This window comes from Pelodiscus sinensis, chromosome 22 (genome assembly GCF_049634645.1).
Source record: "Pelodiscus sinensis isolate JC-2024 chromosome 22, ASM4963464v1, whole genome shotgun sequence".
In the NCBI taxonomy this organism is placed as follows: Eukaryota; Metazoa; Chordata; order Testudines; family Trionychidae; genus Pelodiscus; species Pelodiscus sinensis.
Genome location: NC_134732.1, coordinates 19045363 through 19069408, shown reverse-complemented (window position 1 = coordinate 19069408; position 24046 = coordinate 19045363). Strand labels below are relative to the sequence as shown.

The window sequence follows — 24046 nt, the reverse complement described above, 5'->3', positions numbered from 1 at the left end:
GCTCTAATCCTGCCCCCTGGGGCATCCCACCACTGTGTCCTACTGAGTCTGATGCTCCGGTCTCTCCTAAGGAAAGGCAGAGAGTTGGGAATAGGGCCTGCAGCCACTGAGCACAGTTCTGGGAAGGCTCAAGTCACAGGGACTGGACACCGCACCCAGCTGTACACCCTTCATCCCTGTTACTTGGGCTGTTGGTTTCTGGGTTGCGTGTCACTCACGGTAAGCATTGAGACTGGCCTGCTGCCTTTCTCTTTCTGTACACAGTGTCGCTTCCTGGTTCTAACAAAGTAGCACAGGGCAGTTGTGTTTGAGTTTCCAAATGCGATTTACTGTTGAAACATGCATTGAAAACAAACCACAAAGACATTTTTCTGGGTGCCTTTTTGAAATTATATTTCAAAATCCTGCTAGCTTCCAGTTTAAACTGCTTAATGCACGCCACTGAAAAATGACAAGCTCCTTCGTCTCTCCGTTCATCGATGCAGAAGTATTCTTAGACACTTCTTCTCGTGTAGACTGCACTAGTTAGCAGTACCCAATTCACACATTTTGAGGCCCTTGTTCAGCAAACTAACTATAGCTCTGCTGCAAAGCAGGCTTTAAAAAACTCCTGATCCACAATGCCATGTCAATAACTTCTTTGGACACAGGCGTAAGTAAGAGAAGTAACTCCATTGACCTAAATGCCAGGGATTCTTTATTATTTATTAAAAGTATTTTAAGCCTGCCTCTATTTAAAATATTCGAGGCGGCTTACAAAAATTCACACCAGGAGCAAATTTCTTAAGTTGTTATTTAAAAAGCAACATATGGCAACAAAATTCTGGAAGAGAGAAGACTGACAGGGGCCATGATAGCAGCTTTCGAGTACCTAAAAGATTGTTATAAGGGTGAGGGAAAAATTATTCTTCTTCACCTCTGAGGATAGGACAAGAAGCAATTGACTTAAATTGCAGCAAGGGAGGTTTAGGCTGGACACTAGGAAAACATTCCTATCTGTCAGGGTGGTTAAGCACTGGAATAAATTGCCTAGGGAGGTTATGGAATCTCCATCCATGGGGATTTTTAAGAGCAAGTGAGACAAACAACTGTCAGGGGAGGTCTAGCTGGTGCTTGGTCCTGTCATGAGGGCAGGGAACTGGACTTGACCTCTTGAGGTCCCTTGAGCTTCTTCCACTATTTGATCTGAGGAAGTGGGTCTGGCCCACGAAAGCTCATCACCTATTAAACCATCTTGTTAGTCTTTAAAGTGCTACATTGTCCTGCATTTTCCTTCCAGTTCTATGAGAGTCTATGATTCTACATTCCCTGTACAGGCGACCCCTGACTTACAACCCCCTGCATTTACGACCATTTTTTTCATGCGAGATAGCTCCTAAAATCCCCCAATTTACATCCACAGCTCGCATTTACAACGGTATAGGATGCAGACTTCACATGTCATCCCAACACAGGACAGTCAGACTTGCCAGTCTGCAGCTGCTGCTTGAACTGAGCACATCTCCGCCCCATTGATCTTCATGTTTTAGTTATTTTTGTGCATTATTTGAACTATTTAGTTTAGTTTTCCCCCATTTCCATAGTCAGTTTTAGTATTTTTAGGGTATGAAGTGGGTTTCCAGGAAAAGAACTGCCACTATAACATTGCGCCTATAAGAAATAAGGGTTCAACTTACGACAGTTCTCCAGGAACCAATTAGATCGTAAGTGCGGAGGTCGCCTGTACTGTAACCAATAGGAATAACTGTTTTTGAAATTTCCTGGGTCACAAGGTTCCACCGGTAATTCTTCAGAGAAGCACTACTGACATGCATTCTGTAGTTTGCATTGTGATTAATCAACATTATTTTTAATGATCTTAGATGGAGCTACCTTCTGCCACAGGAGATGGATAAACGTGTTTTAAGTTAACATTACTCTGACATGCCAGAAAACTACTCAGCACGATCCTCAGTGCTTGACAATCACAGAAGGTGCACTGGAGATGAGGGGAAAATGGTGACCGTTTTCAACCAAAAACAAAAATCATTCACTTTTGGAAAATGCAGCATATTCAGCCATCACTACAATAAACTTTTTTTGAGGTGGGAAAAGGGATTTCTCTAGGTCCCTGCCTGAAGCCTGAGCAAGGATCCCTATGATTCTCCTCACTTTACACACCCCAAATTTAGGCCTGATATTACAATCAAGAAACCAAAGATGCCTCAGCATCTCTAATGCATGCTGGACTGAAAAGGGAGGGGAATGTTCCCTCCTAACTGGGATCTCTTTCATGGGAGTATAGAGGGTTCCAGCTCAGCTAACAGTTTGGATCCATTATTTTATGTGTTTTTGTATGTCCCCATTTTAATTCCCATCCTTTTCTCTCAGGGTACGTCTACACAGCAGGGCTAAAGCTGAAATAAGCGACGCAACTCGAGCTTACGTCAATTGTGTAGCTTAAGTCGAAATAGCTTATTTCGGCTTTTAGCCCTGTCTACACAGCAGGAAGTCTGAGAAAGAGACCTCTTCCTCTGACTTCCCTTAGGGTGCATCCACACAGCCGGGCTTAACTCGAAATTAGCTATGCATATTGAGCTATGTCAGTTGCGTAGCTTATTTCAAAATAGCTTATTTTGAAAAAGGGAGGATCTACACAGCACTTATTTAGAAACAGAGCCTTCTTCCTCCAACTTCCCTTGCTCCTCGTACAATGTGGGTTACAGGAGTCGGAGTAAGAAGTTCTCCGGCTTGACAGCATTTTGACATTATTTTGAAATAACTGCCTGCTGTGTAGTTATTTCGAAATAATGCTTGTTATTTCAAAAGAATGTTGCTGTGTAGACGTACCCTTATTCCTCAGAAAATGAGTCAGAGTAAGAAGTGCTCCAGCTCAACATTATTTTGACATTATGTTGAAATAATGGCTTGCTGTGTAGATGTGGACTATGTTATTTCAGAATAACACTGCTGTGTAGACTTACTCATAATGACATACGGAAACAGTCCAAAAATCAAGAAAAGTTACCCGAAGCAGTTTAATAATACAGATTTGGCCATAGGCATTAATACTGAGAATTCAGGTATCATGAATTCAAACACTGTACTTGCCAGTTAAGTACAGTACAAGATTTGTTATATGGCATGCATGGGAAATGGGGTGGCCAGATAAGCAAAGCTGGTTACTCAAGCTTTACACTGGCGGTTTATGAATTTTTCACCATACGCTTGTCCTAGTTGCAGGATGGATAAGATAAAATCTGATAATGGTATTATGTGCAGAAGCACGACATGAACAAAAAAGATGCAAGTTTACAAACTTGACATGCAAAAACACCAGAAAATGTCGAAAAACGATGCCGTGTGGCTATCGGAATTTTTCCGGTGAACTGAAGGAGGAATTGTATTGCCAGCTATGATAGATGTCTGTTAACTGCCTTTCCCGGCTATTAAAGTGCTGGATAAGACAGCTTGCACTGTATACAGTATATAATAAAGGGCAGCAAGAGTTGGCGTGAGAGTTATAAAAATGGTCCTGCAAGTATTTGTGCTTGTACAACCACAGATATAACACTGGAGGGGACTTCTGCACACTGGTCCTTGTTTGAGCTGTATGTTTGGTTCCCTAGCAGAGTATATTAATGAACATTAATCCTAAATGGCTTGTTCCATCCAAGGTGAATTGGAATTTTCTGAACATAATTGCCTAGTACAGGCAAATCATCAGCAAAATAAGATGAGGAAAACTACAGATAAATAGGGTTATGGACAATTTCATTGAAAGCCAATTCTTCCTTCATTTGCATGCCGAGCATGGCATGTGAGGCTCTATTTTTTCCTTATAAGCGCTGATGACATCTGAAACAAGCAGAGTAAAGATTGCAACCTTTATTTCAATTCAGGGGTCGTGCCTCGAATTATTCATGATGTCAGGGAAACAAAATGCCACCTTCCAACCTCAGCAGGTGAAAACCTTTCAGTTCCCCTTTAAATGAATCTTGATCAGAGAATATAGCTTCAGTGACCCGAAATACCATGTGTATCACTACAGAACCATTCTTATGGATGGTACATAAATATATAGCATTACACTAAATAATATGTGCATCACTGTGCTTATCCAAATGCCAGGCAAATTAATTCAACTTTTCTGTGATAAATCAGGAGAAAAAAATGCCTAATATGCAAAGCTGCTTTAACGCTTATGTGTCAGGAAGAGCAGCGAAGAAAAATGCAAAGCTCAGTAGAGAGGTTTTATTTCTCCTGTAAATGAAATACCAAACAGCTGTCTCTCGGCTAGCATGCAACATGCAACGCTGATAAAAGCATCATTATAACAGGAGCAAATGAGTTGGATCATCACCAGCTGAAAAAAAGACACCCAAAATAGGCAAGCAGAAAGAGATGAATTACTGCAAACAAAAATTTACATTGGAAGAATATATATTTTTGCTGCAGCATATCACTTAAGCAAACTTTTCCAGAGGACAAAGAAAACAGAGCCATTATTATCATACCTTCTTCATGCCTCATCATTCTCCTTTGGTGAGAAACAATGCTTACATCTGCACAATAAAATCCTTTAAAATTGATAAAGCGTATGCATATAAGGAGAGAGAATACACAACAGGGTAACTAGACAGCCAACAGCCACTCCTTGAGTTGCAGCCACATTGAGCATATGGTTATTATAAGGGTATAGGCAAAACTTTGCCTGCTCCCCTGGAATTGCTTTAGAAAAAGGGCAGCACCAGAGGGGATGCAATTCTTACAACTTTGCTAAAGGGAGATATGAGCGCACTGCATTCATGGGCATGTAAAGAAAACCTGCCCCCTGCCATGTACATTGGCCAAACCGGGCTGTCTCTATGCGAAAGAATAAACGGACAAAAATCGGACATCAAGATCAGTAACGTTCCCAGATCAGCCAGAGAGCACTTCAACCTGCCTGGACACTCCGTCGCAGACCTGAAAGTTGCCAGACTTGGGCAAAAAAAAAGGCAAAACCAAACTACAGTGTGAAACTGCAGAGCTGGAATTCAGAGGCAAACTTGACCCTATCAGCCTGGGTCTGAACAGAAACTGGCAGTGGCTAGCTCACCACAAAAAGTCATTTCCCTCCTCACTGCCAGGGCTGGCCCGAGCCCTTCTGGCGCCCTGGGCCAGGGCACGAGGCGCCGCCTCCGGGCACATGGAGCATGCATGGGCCCATTTGTGGGGTGCGGGCCTGCCCCCCCCCAGGGGGCGCGGGCCCGCCCCCCCCCAGGGGGCGCGGGCCCGCCCCCAGGGCGTACGGCGCATGCACAGGCTGGCTACAGCCGCTGGTGTGCAGCCCGGGACACAAGGCGCATGCACTGCCCAGCCGAGCCTGGCCAGCGCTGCTGGCATGCGCGCTAGGCCATGCAGGGCCCCGCGGCCATGGGGGGAAGGGCGCTGCCGGTCGGCGCTGCAGGAGCTGGGCATGCGGCACCCCTTACAGCTGCCATCAGGCGCCCCCCACCGGTTAGCGCCCTAGGAAGCTGCCCAGCTCGCCCATGCCTCCGTCCGGCCCTGCTCACTGCTCATCAACTGATGGATGTGGGCCACATCCACCCTAATTCAATTGATCTCCTTAACACTGGTCCCCCTCATAGTAATGTAACACGCCCCTCTTTGTATGTGTGTATATCCCCGCCAGACTGAACTTTCCACTTCATGCAGCTGACAAAGTGAGCTCAAGTCCATGAAAACTTATGCCCAAATAAATGTGTCTAGACTACAGGGTTTTGTCAACAAAAGTGGACTTTTGTCGACAAAACTATACCTGCGCCTACACTGTCACTGAGTTCTGTCGACATAACGTTGACAGAACTCAGCAGTTTTGTCGACGGCTGTAAACCTCATTCTACGAGGAATAACGCCTTTTGTTGACAGAGTTCTGTTGACAGAAGGCGTTATTGCATCTACACTGTCCTTTGCGTCTACGCTGTCATGTCGACAAAGTGGCTTGCTTTGTTGACAGAACTGGCTGTAGTCTAGACGCTCTTTGTCGACAGAAGCTTTGTTGACAGTATCTGTCGACAAAACTTCTGCCAACAAAAGCCTGTAGTCTAGACGCATCCTAAGGTGTCACAGGACTCCTTGTTGCTTTTACAGAAAACAGACTTCCTACTGAGTCCCCAAATTCCCATTGACTTCACCTTCCTCATTAAAATGAGTAAACAAAGAAAAAAAGCCAATAATGTTTGGCCACCACTAGCCTTCCTCCAGACAGTCATGTTCCCAAAACAGTGCTGTAATCCGTCATTGTTGTGCAATGGTTCTTCATGCTGGTTGTGTGGTGTATTAGAAAGCAAAAGTTTAGAATTTCTCCTCAACATTGTAGGTTGGAGAAGTGCCGATGAAACTGATCACCAAACTAAGCAACTGGAGTGTTCCGTATTTTCGTCTGATGGAACGCATGAGTCCCATTCAATTAAAAAAATCTGGTATCACAGACTTGGGAATAACTTGACAATGCATTCAGAGCACTGGTCATTTTAAACTTTCAGAAGTAATGAGAGAGAGAACGTGGACAATCTCCATAAAAGTTCCACAAAGAGCTGTCCAAAGAAAGAGACCATCTTTCCCCTCTTAAGTGACAAAGGCAAGATCAGAATTGCAGACCACTGGAGTTTCAGAGGGTGTATGGCCATCAGAACTGTATGGAAACTAACTGTTGGGACTTTGCATCTTCTCCATTTTCCTACCCTATAAAAGCAAGTGCCCACACAAGCAAGTCACTTCTCACTTGTGTTATTCAGTTGATACAAAGCTGATCTCAGCATATTTTTACTATTCTAGGGCGGGAGCTGAAATGTGGTAATCAGAAATACCTGCTTACCTGATGCTAGAGCTCTTATCGATGCAAAATTCCCATTGATTTAAATGCAAGCTATGCAAGTGTATGCGCTGAAGGCCTGCTCTTACTGGTGTCTTCTCTAGGCGTGAGGTAGTGTGAGGGGGCAAAGAAGCAGAAGGGGTGGTCTTCATGCAAATCATCATTAGACTGATTTGTCTGGCTTAAAAGGGTGTTGATTCCCATAGACCGTCCCGTGTAGTTGAAGAAACACAAACCGTTGGAAGAAAACAAATGGCAACATCTCCTCAGCTACACAGAAGGGTTTAGATGAACCAACCAGCGAGACAGACTCAAGACTAATGATCTTCCCAAAGTTTCCCGCTACTTACAGTTTCTCCTCTCTGGCCGGGGTGACCGGGCAATCCATCCTTCCCTGGTGGACCCTGAAGAAGAAAAAAACACAAGGATTTTGAACAGGTGTCCAGTAGTACCCTATTAAATTGTACCATGCTAGTTGGTGTGCATATACCAGTGCCAACTCTCTTTGTCAGATGGAATCAGATCTGCTCATGTGTTTGGACACGGTGTTCCAAGATGCTGACCCTCCACTGCTATTTTTTTTTCAGTGGGATTTGGGGTTACTCAAAGGCCTTGCCAGAGCTGGCCCTTTTTCACAGACTCTCCAAAGATGGTGAGAGCAATGGAGAGTCTTCCTTTAGATCAAGGCAGGAGAATGGACTGACTCCTCCAGAGGAAAGGAAATGAACCTCAAAAAGAGCTTCTGTGGGCACACTCCAGCACACCACAGTTGCTGGAGTAAAGGTGATGCAAAGAGAAGGCTGATGGTTTGTAAATACTATTGACTGAGTCCTGAGCATGTGGATTATATATTATTACTGGCAGCATCTGCTTCAGTTCGTTAAAATCCCAATCTGCCATGCTATTAATACAGGTGCCTCTCTAATGTCTTTTGTTGGGTATGTAGCCGCTTCTCAGCAAAGAAGCTAAAACTGAGTTGGTGCAGGCAATAGCACCTGGATGGAAAACATCTAGCATGTTTCTTTGCTCATTCTGGAAGGGGTGTTACTTACAGGGGGGCCTTTTGGTCCAGGAAATCCAGTTGGTCCTTGAGGTCCTGGTGGTCCCTGGGATGAAAAACAAGCCGGTAAAAATGCATTTGAAGCAACACACATCTTATTGTGAACTATTTCAGGAGTTTGGGATATGTAGCACTAGCCCTGCAACTGAAGAAATCTCACTAGCATGTAAGCAGTCACTGAGGAAACTGGTCCTCTCGAAGGAGAGCATGAATGAATAACTACCTCTGGGCAAAAGTACCTCAGCCTTTGGCCTAACTGGCAAAGGGGATGTAAATGGTAAAAGGGTCTTTAGGCTCAGAGATCACCTCCCCACCAATGTCTGCAATCACGTCTTTTCCCACCATGATTGATGTGGAAAGGAGGCTGGAGTTACCAAAATCGGTCTCTTGAATATGTTATGAAAAAACTTACTGGAAACAATGGGTCTTGTTGCTTTACGGCCATGACTCTCTGTACCCGTTTAACTGAGGGGAGTGTAGCTATGTTCTAAGCTCAGGGAATTGAGCATGTTTGTAAGTTTCAGACTGACTCTTGCCTTTTTTTTCCCTGTCACCCACAACCCCCCCTTCCCACCCCACTCACCCACCCACAATGTCAAGTAAGTGAAGAATATAAACACCATTTTACATCAGGAGGATGAACGCAATTTGGTCTTTTCCCTTGGCAAACAAATGATTTTCACGTAGACACACAGGAACAAAGAGAAAAAGACTCCTCCACTGTTTGGATGGTTCCCAAGCTACACTTTGCTGGGATTACTGGGAAAAGGGACAGAGGAATTCGAGAGGCACTGTGCCTCCACAGAACTACAGCTCAAGCTTGGTTAATGGATGCCTGAGGATTGTGCATCCTTTTTCGTGGTCACCATGAGTGACCTTCATCCCTGTAGAGTCCAGCACCTCAGCTATATACCATTGAAGTCCCACTTAAGCCTTATCTTGAAGGAATAAGTGAGACTGAAGCGGTACCTAGACAGTCTGCATAGAGGTGAATTTCATCTCCTATTTCTAACCAGAACTTCATGGTTTTGAATGAAGTTTGCCAAAATGGCTGCAGATCCTAGTTGCACGTCGGTACTGGCAGGACTCGAACTACAAAACTGATCTTAGGACTGCCTGTTCAAGGCCAGGCTTCTCTTTTGTTTCCGCAGTAGCCACATCTGGACTCACTTACCCTTTCGCCAGGAGGACCTGGGGGTCCATCACCACCGGAGTTGCCCTTTTAAGAATAAATGAAACACAGCATTAACAATCATTGCAGCCACTTCACACAACCGTCCTAAATGGCAGCAGGCAAAAAGGGGCCATCACTCAGCGTCCGTCTCCTCTCCCCCTTTTTATTAATAATCCTGCTTTGGCAACAATGGCCTATGACAAATGAGCAACCCACTGATTCACCTCCCTTTCGGCTGGCCCCCTCCGAACCCTTGCGTTTCTGAATACAAATATAGAACCGATCATGTCAGTGGGCTTAGGAGATTTCCACCAGATAACAGTCTCATTCTGTGAGATAAATGCTGCGGCAACACTGAGGTATTTATCAAAAATTAATGTTGATACAAAGCCGGGACATTTATTTTTAAGGCAGCCAGTGTGGCTGTGACAACGTTTCATTACAAAGGCTTTATTTCCATTATCCCAAGTGATTGATGTTCACTGAATCCGTTTATCTCGCGGATTCTGGCACAGAAGAGTGGCTTGCCCACGGTGCAATTGACCCTCTGACACCCGGTTGGCTTAGAAAACAATGCCTATTGTGTGCGCCAGCCAATCAGAGACCATCCATCTTCATAAACAGCACTGTTTTGTTTAAAGAATTAGACAGTTGTGGTCATTTGAACGGGTTCTTGTTACCCGATGGTGAGATTGGCTTCTTTGCAGAGGGGCCAGTAAAAAGTCTATGAATCACCTTATGTTCTACTTAAGCAGAAAGGCTTAAGAGGGATTTGGGCTGGTCCCCACTACAGGAGTGAGGCTATGTCTAGACTACAATGGTCTATTGGAAAAAGGTATGCAGAGGAGCCCTTCTTCCTTGTGAAAAGAGGAAGACAGGGCTTCCAAAAGAGCGTGTCTGCTCTTCTGCACACAAAAAAAGCGGACGCACAGATGTGTTCTCCGGATGCGGAGGAGTTTTTCCGCAGAAAAACCCATAATCTAGATGTAATCTAGATGTAGCCTGAATTTCACCATGGGAGGAATACAGGTTCGTGAAGCAATTGAATTGCTGAATGAAAGGCACACGCTTTTGAAAGACACCAGTAACATTTTCAAGAGTCCGTAACTATCAAGATACCTTATTCTCATTTTACAGTCATGTGTTGGTTAAGGTGTCAATGTCTTTCCAGAAGAGCACTTAAGACCAACTCATATTTGGGATTCAGACTAAGAATCTTAGACCTGATTTTATGTTAGGGAATGTTATGCCCCTCTCAAGACTGCAATATCAGGATGCTGGTATGTTGTTTTTTCAAGAATATTTATCAGGTAATAATGGTGTGAATATATGATAACTTCTGCTTAAGAAACATTAAGAAAGGATACTACATTGCACTTATATTTAGCCTTCTCTCAAATGATTTCAGCATGAGTTAATCACACAAATTAAGTCTCCTTGTAAGGCAGGTGAGTGGTATTTACAGGGTAGTACTTGACCAGAAACTTAATATACAGCTATTTCTCAAAACACAGTGTTATTTTTCAATTACACTAAAAGCTCCTAAAACCTACCTTAGGGCCAGGCTTTCCAGTGCTGCCTCTTGGACCTCTTTCACCACGTGGACCCTTAAAAAGACACAAAAAAGTCATCAAATATATCAGCACTTGCTGCTCACAAGTGCTATTTTGATTCTCAGGTCCTTGTTTAGCATACCCCTTAAGCAAGTGAGTCACATTGAGCCAATGAAAAGTCCCACAGAACTCAATGAGATGAGTTCCAATAGTTCGCTAGATAGAAACCTGTAGCCTGAGCCAAGGAAACCAGGTTTGGCTTTGGTTCAAATCTCAACCCTCAGTTTACCAAAGCAAAAGTCAGGCTCTGGATTCCACTGCCTCCAAATCACCAAAATCAACTAATGAGCCAAATCTTTCCCACTTTACTCACAGGAATAGGTCTAGAGACTTCATAGGAATGACTCAGGTGTGTATGACATGTAGGGTTTGGGACAGGTTTCAGTTACATGCATCTGTATCATGGACAAACCAGGACAGTTGTGAATTTGCAAGCCTTTGTTGGTCAAGGCTTTTGTTTTAGACAACCCTGCAAGGTTTGGATCTGGGTTTGATTCTACTTGAGCCACCAACGTTCATGGGAGGTGAAGGGAAGGAAGAAGAGAGGAATTAGACTAAAAATATTCCAGTTCTGGTCCATCTCCTTTTGACAAACACTCTAGAAAAATCAAGGAGGGAATTAACTGGTTCCTAGCTTCAGAAGATGTAATTAACGCCAGTCTACGGAAGACACGGGATGAAAGCCTGGCTCCATTGAAGCAAACAGCAAATTTCCCATTGATTTTCATAGTGCCAGGATTTCACCCACTGATTCACAGAAGTTCAGGATCTGGTCATTGTGTACGTTTTATATTTTTAAGTGGAGATGAGCCACAATGTTTGGATTTCAAATGTGTCTAAAATCTGATGGCTGTGTTTTGGTTGGCCTCTCATATGAACAGGCAACTGTTTGCAAAATTCCGATTTAGCTACAAGAGTGAAATACTGGGAGCTTGGTTCGGATCTTTCACTATGGGGAGATTTCCCAACACAAAAGCACCTAACTTGTCAAAGTTTTCACTAGGAATTAGAGCACCTCATTCCTCCACTCAATTATATAATCTTAAGAAAATTCCTTTGAAAGGTATTGTTAGAAAAAAAGGCATGATTACCGTTGGACCTCGCTGCCCCCTTGGTCCTGGTTTGCCAGGCGTACCCTGGAATAAAAGAGAAGAAAACATAATGTCACGTTCATTTGATGGCTGTGTTGGCATGAAATGAACATGCCCGTGCAGACCCAAACAAATCCTGTGACACAATTTCCTTTCGATTTCTGTTTCTAATGAAAGAAAAACAAGGGTTATGCAGATTGAAACCTCACATTACATTTTATTTGCCTTTTGTGATGTTTGAATGGGCTAGATTGTAATATGAATGCTCTGATGAAACTTGACACGATAATTCGAACTGGGCGGGCAGAACATCTGTTCTTTACTGCTGCATGGAGGGATATCATCTTTCACAGAGGGACACAGGTTTTTTTTTAATTCTCTGCGCACAAGAGTTTCTCTTCATTTGCCTTACCATGACATAACAGAACTTTCTGAAGGGACAGCTTTTTCTATAGCTGGTCAAAAATATGTAAACCTATGACAGCAGAAAAATGTTGACACATCTGAAAGTTGTTTTCAAAGCATTTGACATGGGTTGATTTGGGGCCATTTCACATTTTCAAATTGCAATGTTCAAAATCTGTTTTTCTGTACACTGTTGCTTCTTTTGAATTTTTTGGATTTTAAATATTGCGAACCTTATCAATATAGTTACAAAACTTCTTTAATTTACTGTTTATGGAAACATTGCTAGTGTGCTTTCGGAGCACTGTTGATGGGGTAAAAAGCACCTTTTGTTCAAAAACATTGAAAAAAGGTGGATCATTTTCAATGAACAAGTCATTACCAAAGGCTGTTGGTCCATGGTTGTGGTTGTGCAGCCATCTCTAGCTATAAATCCCATTTTTCTAGGACACTGATGTAAAAGTGAATCCACTTTTCATCAAGCCCCTAGAGAGGATTCCGGCAGATTTTAGATTACAAAGAGCAAAGGGAAGAGTAGTTAATTGTCCATCTAATGAGCCTATATCCTGACCACATGAGACCACTTTTAGAGGACAGTTTATTCTTCATGCTTATTCAAGATTTAGGTCTCTTCATTAATGAGAATGCCAGTTAATACCTGCTGCAGTCATCTGTCCTAGAAGGGCTGACCTTTGTAAGACTGCATCTCACACCCGTCAACAGTCACCAGGTGAAAATAATTGTTGAACTAGATGTAAATGGGAGACCTAGCATGAAAAACTCAGTATCCTATAATTAGCTTCTTGCACCAGCCTGTTCATTAATGAAAAGGCAAATAAACAGTTAAAGAATAAACTTAATGACTTTCAACAGCTGTTTCACTGTTCTGCTGATCTCTTTTACTTTTGCAAATACTGCATTGCACCTGGAAAGCTTGTATTTCCGCCAGGCGGGTCTAAGCAAAGGTGGGCTGGATTGTGTAGACGAGCGAAGGCCACGGGTTGATTTAAATGCATGCGGATGAGATGTGAGTTGATAAATATTTAGAAATGACAGAAGCCGCACTGGAACCCTAATCTAGGCAATTATTTTATGCAACACAAGCCAATTAAGCTGCCCCACATATGGACATGCCTTTTTTCATCTTTGTAGGCTTGGCGCTAAATAAGTAATTTAAGACCCTGTTTTGCAGCAGTTTGACACAACAGCAGGTTTATAAGATCTGACAGATGAACTCAGTTTCCTGTAACAGGAGATTATGATTAATTCTGACAGGAAAAAGATAGAGATGGTTGGGTCCTAAATCTAACATCATATTACACTCCATTATTAGGTGCCTAGAAGTAATGTAATGGCCTTGTTCTTTCTCTCTGAAATCAATGTTCTGGCTAATGCCAAGTTATCAACAAAACAGCCATGGCTTTAATGTTCTTATTTTGGACCAGTGATCCAATATTCTACATGGGCATAAAATGCAGAAGAAAGTGAATGAGTGACATTTTTTTGCATGCTTAAATTACCACTTTCAGTTTTTCTGCCCCAAAATCACCACTTATAAACCTTGATGTCTCTTATTTGGCATTTATTAACCACCCCAATACAGAACAGGCGGTGGGGTATGTCTGTTTTAAAGTCTAGTAAAATAAGCCAGGTTGTACTTCTGCTTGTCATGAATTCACTTTTCCTACAATGGTAATCAAAGTAACATTTCAGCAACAACAAAAATGAAGACATTTTCTATATGGCTTTTCTTGAAGTATAATGGGCTAAATCCAGATGTGATGTAACTTGATACAGACATCTTCACTGCAGCCTATCCCATATGAACCTTTGTTAAAAGTGTTGAAGCCAGAAACAATTTTTGCACAGCCTTTTGCTAGTTCTAATAGTTTATACGGCATTGTATGCTGACACTGTTATTACTGATCTATACATATATATTTTGGAGTCTGTCTGTATCTGTAAGTGAGTCCATTTGTTCAAGAATTCCTCCTAAACAGTAAGGCTATGTCTAGACTGGCAAGTTTTTCCGCAAAAGCAGCTGCTTTTGCGGAAGAACTTCCCAGCTGTCTACAATGGCTGCTTGAATTTCCGCAAGAACACTGACTTTCTACTGTCTGAAATCAGTGCTTCTTGTGGAAATACTATGCTGCTCCCATTCGGGCAAAAGTCCTTTTGCGCAAACCTTTTGCGCAAAAGGGCCAGTGTAGACAGCTCAGATTTGTTTTGGGCAAAAAATCCCCGATTGCGAAAATGGCGATCGGGGCTTTTTTGCACAAAAGCGCATCTAGATTGGCACGGACGCTTTTCCGCAAAAAGTGCTTTTGCAGAAAAGCATCCGTGCCAATCTAGATGCTCTATTCCGTAAATGCTTTTAACGGAAAACTTTTCTGTTAAAAGCATTTGCGGAAAATCATGCCAGTCTAGACGTAGCCTAAGAGCTAGGACCTTCAAATTTAATATATATAGTTTCATCTTATCCTAACTTAAAGCAAGGTCAGGGTTTGGTTGTGCCAGGAAAAGGATGATGCCTGGAATGGGACTGTTTTCCATGACACGGAAAGGGAGGGGGATGATCAGAGGACAATGACACTGCAAAGTGACAAGTGCTGGCAGCCGCAGGAGTGGCCAGCTGGAGACAGAGTTCCACATGTCTGGCTACCAGTCCTGGTAAGTGTCCCCCCCACCTCAAACAGTGCCAGATGCGGGGGAGACCGCCACCCACCCACCAGCCCTGCTGCCCCTCCTGGAATCACCCCCAGGCTGGGAAGCACAGCCTGGCCACCACACAGGAGAGGCCTCCCTCAAAGAGAGGACAGGACTGGGAACCACTGCTCCTCCCCTCCACCGCCAGAGAAGATGCACTGCTGGAGGAGAAGCTGGGAACCACAGCCGGACCCTCCTGAGTGGCCCCCCCACCTTGTCCCAGAACAGCTACAGGGCTGTTAGGTGCTATACATGCACAGAATCAGAGGGATTAGGTGTCCCTAAGAAACAGACAAGGCAGGGGAAAAAGCAGCATTATTATTCGCATGCTATGGATGGAGAAATGCGTCATGAAGAATTGAAATGACTTACCCAACATCACAGAAGAAGTCCATGGCAAAGCCATGTATTAAACACAGATGTCCCAAGTCCCAAACCATAAAATGCCATCTACTTCCCAGTACTGCCTGACATAGCCCCTATCCTGAGGCTAGAAACCAGGCTACGCTGAGAAAGCCCAGCGTTTTAGAAGGCTATGTGATGCAAAGTTTCTAAACTCAATTATTTTGGGTACCAGGGAAGCTGTGTGTGTTCCCAAGGATTTGAATGAGGCGAGTTGGAGAGCTGTCAGAGGAAGAGTTGCAGAGAGGAAGGTGTAGAAATGGGACTCCCAGAAAGGAAACACATGAGTTTCCAGGCAGGAATCCTAAGCGGAGCACACGGACCTATTGATGAATATGATTTTTTTCCTTACACTGCCTGGATGATTTTTCCTTGGTTCCAAGTCTGTTTGGTCCCTTGGGAAGGACAGAGACACAAAGGCCGTGTCCAGACTCAGGGGTTTTTTCGGGAAAAGTAGCCTTTTCCCGAAAAAACTTCCCCTGCGTCCAGACTCAAGCCACGTTCTTTCGAAATTATTTCGAAAGAACGCGGCTTTTCTTTCGATGGCGGTAAACCTCGTTTCACGAGGAAGAACGCCTTCTTTCGAAAGTTCCTCTTTCGAAAGAAGGCGTTCTTCAATGTAAAGAGGCCGTCTTCGAAAGAGAGCATCCAGACTCGCTGGGTGCTCTCTTTCGAAAAAGCGGATTTCTCTTTCGAAAGATCCGCCTGCAGTCTAGACGCGATCTTTCGAAAGAAGCCTGCAGTCTAGACATAGCCAAAGAAACATTGCAGTGTATGTTTTAGTCCATGTGCTTGCTCTCTTTAAAACGTCCAGCCTTTCTTATAGAATAATGAGGAAGCCTCCCTTTCCTTTGACAAAATCATCTCAAGGTCTTTCCTAGTGCAGACAGACTTTGGCCCTGTTTGCTAAACTGATTAGTGAGTGCAATTGTGCATCATTATTCAGTGGGTTTGACCTGGACCTCTCTGAAACATTGCTTCTTCTTGCAGCTCAAAAGAAACGTATCTGCCAAAAAAACAGAACTTAGATGAAGCTACCATCTAATGAGCATGCTGCCTGCTAGCTGCACTTGTCAAAAGGATCGATATATTTAACACGCTTTAGAGCTAAAGGAATTCATAAGCCAAAGGTCCTTTCCTGCATGGTACTGTTGTATAGTTAAAGAGTTAGGAGAGCTCTCTAAGGCTTGGAAGATCTCATGTCTCTGCAGGTTTTCAACAGCATTGGAATTTGGCATTCTGAAGGGAGGTAAGAAGGTACTGTTGTTGGTACTTATATGTTTTATGTGCCTTTTTTAATGACTCAAGAAGCTATTTGGGTAGCTTAAATAATGAGCATGGGAGAGAAGGTTAGGTCTATAATACCGGAGAAAGTTGACAAGATATGCAACTCCAGCTATGAGAATAGAATACCTGGACTTGACATACCTTACGTTGACTTTCTACAGAGTTCCCACTGTGGGAGGTCGACAGGAGAATTTCTCCCATCCATTTCCTTTTTTTCCTCACAACCCTGTTGAGTACTGGGGTCGATGGGGGCGCCATCAGCGGTCGATTTAGCAGGTCAATACTAGACCTGCTAAATCGAAACCCAGGAGATCGATCTCCACAGTGTCGATCTACACTTATCTGGAGACCTACCCTTATTCAGTCACTGCACAATGGAAATGGCAGGAGAAAGCTGTGACTCAAATTATTTGCGACCCATAGATAGTTGCCAGAGGTAACTACAAATAATAAATAAATAGAAAATCATGAAAACAAATCCAAATCACATTTGGATTTATTCCAATTTACTCGTAAGCTACACCCATATGCCACAGCCTAATAGGAAAGGAAATCTGTCCTTTACAGTGATATCCGCTCATCACAGGTACTGGGGCTCTTTCTTGAACCACAGGGGTTCAGGGCAGCTGTAGTATCCTCATTGAGCTCAGAGAACATTGAGTATAATTGAACAAGATGCTTTCTTTGAGCAGTGCTCTCAGATTTGATTTAATGTACTCCATGCCCTGTCCATATTTTAATAAACAAACATTTTCCTTGGGAACTATTTATTTTGAGGCAAACTGATTAAAAAACACCAGCATCTGAGAAGATGTTTTCAGGTATTTGGGGTTTGGGAAAAAGTGGATGAAAATTTTCATTGGTGTTTCACAATTTTATCCAGCTGTAATTTTGAGGAACCCGGCAGCTCTGGATATACATTAGACTCTTTCCTGTAAAGAACAGATTTGTCAATCAGAGCTCTGCTCTTTCTAACACACACACAAAAAGGGGTTGAATTGTATTAAGCTGCTAGTTTGTAAAGATGGCTTAAAATGACAAACTGAATGCAGAGCAAATAATGGTGGTCTAGCCAAAACAGCGACTTTGTAAAAACCATCATCTTCTGACTTAACCGAGTTGTTCCCAGGAGGTAGAATTCATCCCAATATGGCACCAACAAAAATTGTAAGTTCCATTTAAATGCTTTTTTGCAGGCTTATGTGAGCATAGGCCTCACACAGGCTTTCCTGTATACAGCATTCACCCCTTGTCTCTTCAGATTCATCCTACATTTTTTAATGCTGCCCACCTTGTGAGACCAACCAGCCATGAAAGGGAGAGCTGGATTCTTTTCTGCTTTGTGCGTCAATATCAAATTTGTCAGCAAAATTTCAAGAGCAACATCTGAGTGTTGGCCGGGTTGATGGCAGCTTAACTTTCTCATGCCAGGCTGAGTTTGAGCTATAAGATTCATCTCTTTTTTTAAAAACGTGTAAATTGAACAGATCAGGTCTGGACTTGCTGAGACAAGAAACAAGGAGTTGCCCCATGTCGCCGAGAAAGAATCACTTTTCAGAGCAGAAAACACCATCTTTGTGTGAACCGGTGGCAGTTCTGTGTATTAATTTGTTCCTTTTCATGGGCAATGACTCAGAAGAGTTTAGATCTTCCTTCGTGGATCTCCATTTTCACTCCCTCCTTGCCCCTTTCAGGGTATATCTACACTGCAGAGTTTTTCCGGGAAAACAGCCGTTTTTCCAGAAAAAACTACACTTACGTCCACACTGCTATAGCATTATTTCGACAGAAAGTCGAAAGCATGGAGGGATTTTTCTGACAGCGGTAAACCTCTTTCTATGAGGAAGAAGTCTTTTTCTGAAAAAGCTTTTCCGGAAAAAGGCGTGTGTGGATGTGGAAGAGGAGGCCTCCAGGAAAAAGCACAGGTGCCTTTGTGGCCACTCCGTCCTCAGTAATCACAACTGCAATGTGAGATAGTATCCAATTAATGTGGATGCTATCTTTTGAAAAAGCAGATCGCTTTTTCATTGTGCTTTGCCGTGTAGAAGGGGTGGGGCCAGATGCAGCCAGCCCTCAGAACCTCACAGAGTATGCGGTGCAGTGCTCCAGCAGCAATTTAAAGGACCGGAAGTTCCTTTGACACGTCATCCTGCCTTTTGCAAGAGCTCATCCAATTGGACAGTAATGGAATAACGGGAGGAGGGGCTGGATAACATTTCTGGAGCACTGGAAAGAAGAAAACCCCTTGTGCTTTGTGTAAACCCAATGGCTGCGTCTAGACTGGCAAGTTTTTCTGCAAAAGAAACCACTTTTGTGCAAAAACTTGCCAGCTGTCTATACCGGCCGCTTGATTTTGTGTAAGAGCACTGACTTTGTAATGTACAAAATCAGGGCTTCTTGCGCAAATACTTTCACGCTCCTGTTCGAGCAAAAGCCCTTTTCCGGAAATGCTTTTGCACAAAAGGGCCAGTGTAGACAGCTAAAAACTGTTTTGCGCAAAAAAGCCCCAATGGCGAAAATGGCGATTGGGGCTTTCTTGCGCAAAACCGCGGCTAGATTGGCACGGACGCTTTTCCGCAAAAAGTGCTTTTGTGGAAAAGCATCCATGCCAATCTAGATGCTCTTTTCCGCAAATGCTTTTAATGGAAAAACTTTTCCGTTAAAAGCATTTGCGGAAAATCATGCCAGTCTAGACGTAGCCAATGTGTTATGGGAGTGTCGGGGATCACTAGGGGGTATTTGCATGGCTTGCTTGATCCATAAGAACATAAGAATGGGGTACTGGGTTAGACCAAAGGTCCATCTAGCCCAGTAACCTGTCTGCCGACAGTGGCCAGCACCAGGTGCCCCAGAGGGGTGGACCGAAGACAACGATCAAGCGATTTGTCTCGTGCCATCCATCTCCAGCCTCTGACAAACAGAGGCCAGGGACACCTTTTCTATCCCCTGGCTAATAGCTTTTTATGGACATAACCTCCATGAAATTATCTAGCTTCTCTTTAAACTCTGTTATAGTCCTAGCCTTCACAGCCTCTTCTGGCAAGGAGTTCCACAGGTTGACTACACGCTGTGTGAAGAAGAACAAGTCCATGTTGTTTCATCCAGGTCCATGTTGCATGAAAAGTGACATTAAAAGGCATGTGAACCCAGCACTCTGTTTGTCACTCCGGGTGGAATAAAATTAGCAAACAAAACTAAAGATGGCCCAGAGCCTAAGCTGCTTCAAACAGGCATGGTTTCTCCCAACTGTAGTGCGGCTCTATCAACTTACACCAGCTGAAGAGTCTGGCTCCGGGATGATCTTTTTTGCATTTCACATAGGCAGCTTGATAATTACAGGGCCACCCTGACTTCTCGCCTGTCATGAGAGCTACCTTCTTCACGCCCCCCATTCCCGTCCCACGATGAGTGGGAGGGAAAAGGAGGCAGATTTGTAGTTCGCAATCAGGAGATGAAAATTACCCAGTGGAAGAAAAGAATTAAAAAAAAAAAGCCCTACAATTAGGTGGCTGGATATTAATGCTGTGCAAAGTGATTTATAGTCTCTGCACTCCTGTTCAAAGTAATTTGTATTTAAATGAGAATAAAAAGGAAAGTGATGCGACTCACTTTCCCAAATGTTCCCTCTCCCCTACCTCTGCCCTTCTTGACTGTGACAGATCTGCGGCACAGAGCGACTTCCTGGTTGTGCTCTGAATCAGCCAAGCCAAGCTTGTTTGGCATGAAGTAGCGCCTTGATGTTAGCTTGGCCATGCCAGGATATTCTTTCCCTACACCTATAGGCTTAGAAATCTGGGAGCTCCAGGCTAGAAGGTGAGACACTCTCATTGGAAGGGTCTAAGGGTATGTCTACACTACCCCGCTAGTTCGAACTAGCGGGGGTAATGTAGTCATCCGCAGTTGCAAATGAAGCCCGGGATTTGAATTTCCCGGGCTTCATTTGCATGAAGCCGGCTGGCGCCATTTTTAAATGCCGGCTAGTTCGAACCCCGTGCCGCGCGACTAGACGCGGCACGGAGTAGCTAGTTCGGATTAGGCTTCTAATCCGAACTAGCTGTACTCCTCGTGGATTAGAAGCCTAATCTGAACTAGCTACTCCGTGCCGCGTCTAGCCGCGCGGCACGGGGTTCGAACTAGCCGGCATTTAAAAATGGCGCCGTCCAGCTTCATGCAAATGAAGCCCGGGAAATTCAAATCCCGGGCTTCATTTGCAACTGCGGATGACTACATTACCCCCGCTAGTTCGAACTAGCGGGGTAGTGTAGACATACCCTACATGAGAACTCATTTGCTGAATTGTAACTGTGGAGTAAGGGGAAGATTTTATTACAGCTCCTCCAGATTCGTGCCAGCATCATCGACCGAGCTCCAGAAGCAAATCTGAATCATTGAACATCTTCTGAATAACCAGATTCAGAAATGGGCTCCCAGATCAACTTTCTAGTGCTTCCCATTTCTGTTTGGGTCACAGATGCCATGTGGCATTGCTTATTACAAAGAAAAAGTCTGCCATTGCCTGGAAATGGGTGACAGGAGAGGGATCACATAAGGATTACTTGTTGTTCCCTCCCTCTGGGGCATCTAGTACTGGCCACTGTCGGCACACAGGATACTGGGCTAGATGGACCTTTGGTATCAGCCAGTCTGGCTGTACTTATGTAAAGACGACTGTAATTTGTACTGCACCTTGCACAAAACGGTTCTATAATTGATAACTATAAGCAATAGCTCCCAGATAGGAATCAGGAAGTGTAGAAATGCCGGAATGTTAAAAATACATTAAAAAAACCTTTCATCTCGGGATTTTGTGCCTAGTGTTAGGCATGCCTTGGTCCATACTGCATCAGAACAGATTCATCCATCTCTAATCATTACCCTTAATTAAAAAGTTCTTCCCTGAGCAGCATCTGATTGTGTGGGAAGAATTCAGATAAAAAAAACAACCCTCACTAGAATATCCCAAGGGAGAAATATTCAGCATTTAACTGGCAAGCTGCTGTTTGCATGGGTAGTTGCCCTGTTATTGGAATCCATCTATCTCAACAGCTGAATGCAACATTCTTTCTCTACTCTAGCAGCTTGATGTTTCCACAGTCAATTTTGAAATCTTCACCGGGTTTCAACTGTTAGGCTATGTCTACACTGGGAAGGTTCAGTGACAAAAGTGTAAGTCGCCACATGTGAAAACTGGTTAAACCAGTTTTTCTGCTGCTCACTGTCGACATTTTAGGGCCACACCGACAGTTCCCCTGTTGACAGCCAGGGTAAAGCCACGTGGCTGAGAGTCCCACAGGGCAGTGTTGTGGAAAGGCAGAGCTGATCCCTGCGCTTCTTAGGATTCCCTTGAAGCTCTATGAGCTTTCTGTTCTGAGGAATGTCAAAACAGCACAGCTGCCTCTCCGGCCCTTCCCCCTTCAGCAGCAGCCTGCCTGTCGCTGTGTTCCTAGCAGGACAGAACAAGAGCCCTCCAATGATTTGATCTTTGCTTGTTCCCCAAGCAGAGCAGCTCTCTCAGCTGTCAGACACTTCCCAGAGCTTTGAAAGGGGTAGAGGACATGCCAACAGGGCAGCAGAGATCACAAAATACTGAACAGAGCCATCAGGGCAGGCATTGTGGGTACTTGCAGAAGCCAGTTCCGTCCACCAAAAAATAGCAGAGTCCACACTGGTTCTTTGTCGATAATAGAGGGAGGGGAAAAGACAAAAGTCCCTCTCAGGGGTGGAAGGTTTTGTTGCCAAAACTGGGTGTTTTTCCCGACCACCGTTGCACTGTAGTGTAAATGCTCTCATTGTTTTGTCACCAAACGGCAGCTTTTGGTGACAAAACATGCCAGTGTAGATAAGGCCTTACACTGAGCAGAAAAAAGAAGAGTGTGTTCTCTGGTTTGCCAGGGATAGGCCAGCTTCCAATGACTGAAGAGAGGGTAACTGGTTTTCAGTTTGACACTATATCCCGGGCAGGTCTCTCTGCTTCTGGCAGGAGATCCTAGGAAGAGAATCCAGGGGAGCGCTTCAGACTTGTTAACACTTACCTTTAAAATGGATCTTCTCAGCAATGGAAAGATGTCTTCGGTTATGACTACATTATGAGTGAGGGCATGGGTAGGCGAAGGGCTGGGGGAGGCGTGTCCTCAGCCCTGCCCCCACAGGAGCCAAGCCCCCTCTGTCCTGTGCACGGCCCCAGCCTCCCCGGCCCTGGAGCACAGGGAGGTGGATGCTCGGGGTCAGCACCACTCCACCCCACTACGCTTACAGTAGGCGTTCTGAGGATGGACTCTGGGTGGAGCCAGCCTGGAGGCTTGGGAAGGCAACGCTTTCCCCTGCCTCGCATACCCGCCGCCTCGAGTGAGGGATGTGATTCTCCTGCTTGCGTACACATATTACAAGTGCTGCCATCGAGCGAGCGTTGCAAGTAGAAATACCTCATAGCATGGAGTGTGGGGAGGAAGACAGCAGAGGCCTGGCTTAAGTATGCCGTGTACAACCCACCTGAAGCTGGCCCACTCCCCGCGACTCAGCCGTGTCCCTGCTGCCACAAACCTGGTGACTGCGGCTGGGCTGCTCTTTACCCTTGTGCTCAGCGGAACGTGGCACAGCCTCAGCCACCTGAGGGAAGGCCTCGCTGCTCTGTGCGGCAGCCATCTAGCAAAGGAGCTCCACTTTGCCCCATGCTGCAAACGTCCCTTGCAGCACTCTGCAGAGTGCCTTCGGGAGGGCCAGTTTTCGCTTGCCAGATATCTCCGCCCAGAGAGCCTGGAGATTCTGGGTGTCCCAAGCCCGCCACTGACGGAGCACAGAAGTCAACTCCCCCGGCGTGACTGGAACGACAGCAGCACCGATCTCGCCCAGCTTATCAGCTCACATTTATAATCCACTGGGACCAAAGGGGACTTGATCGCCCGGTAGGAGACAGAAAAGGCTACGGCTGCACTTGACTGGGGCAATGCATGTGAATCCGAAAGGAATAGGAATGGGAATGGTTAACTGGTGGGGGCCTGAGGCAGTTGCCCATTGACTGTGGGCAGGGGGTTGCTCCAGTCCCATAGGTCCCGCTGCAGGAGAGGGGCACTTCAGGCAGCTGGAGCAGCCCCTGTCTGCGGCAGGCCCAGCCTGGGGGCGCCGCAGGTGAGGGCTGCACCAGGTGTCCGAAGAAGTCCTGGTCTATGGCAGAGGGATTGCTCCAGCCTATTTGCCTACCCACCCTTTAATCAGCTAACCAATTAAACATTATATTGACCAATCGACGTAACGGGTTAACCAATTAAACGAGATATTGCATCCCTCGTAAGGAATGATCGTGCTTAATATGTAGCCTCAGTCCATTTCCAAGCAGACTGTCTTGGTGTGGAAATGGAATGAAAGGGCTAAGAGTCAGGGGATTCTCTTCGCACACTGAAAACCTCCAAGCTGGGCAATGCAGTGGCGCCATCGGAGCTGACAAAGATGAATCTTTCGATATTCGCCCATTCA

At 44.7% G+C, this 24046-nt stretch overlaps 1 protein-coding gene across 2 annotated transcripts in view; it reads right to left on the bottom strand.

Moving 5' to 3' along the window:
- The window catches only part of COL5A1 (collagen type V alpha 1 chain), a 319312-nt gene that overhangs the window by 56250 nt on the left and 239016 nt on the right, over positions 1-24046 (bottom strand). For both annotated transcript variants that reach the window (XM_075905279.1, XM_075905278.1), the window contains exons 33-37: positions 11777-11821; positions 10626-10679; positions 9073-9117; positions 7891-7944; positions 7189-7242 (exon numbers count right to left, since the gene is read on the bottom strand). In XM_075905279.1, the coding sequence (XP_075761394.1) occupies positions 7189-7242; positions 7891-7944; positions 9073-9117; positions 10626-10679; positions 11777-11821 (252 nt within the window). The remainder of the gene's footprint in view (positions 1-7188; positions 7243-7890; positions 7945-9072; positions 9118-10625; positions 10680-11776; positions 11822-24046) is intronic.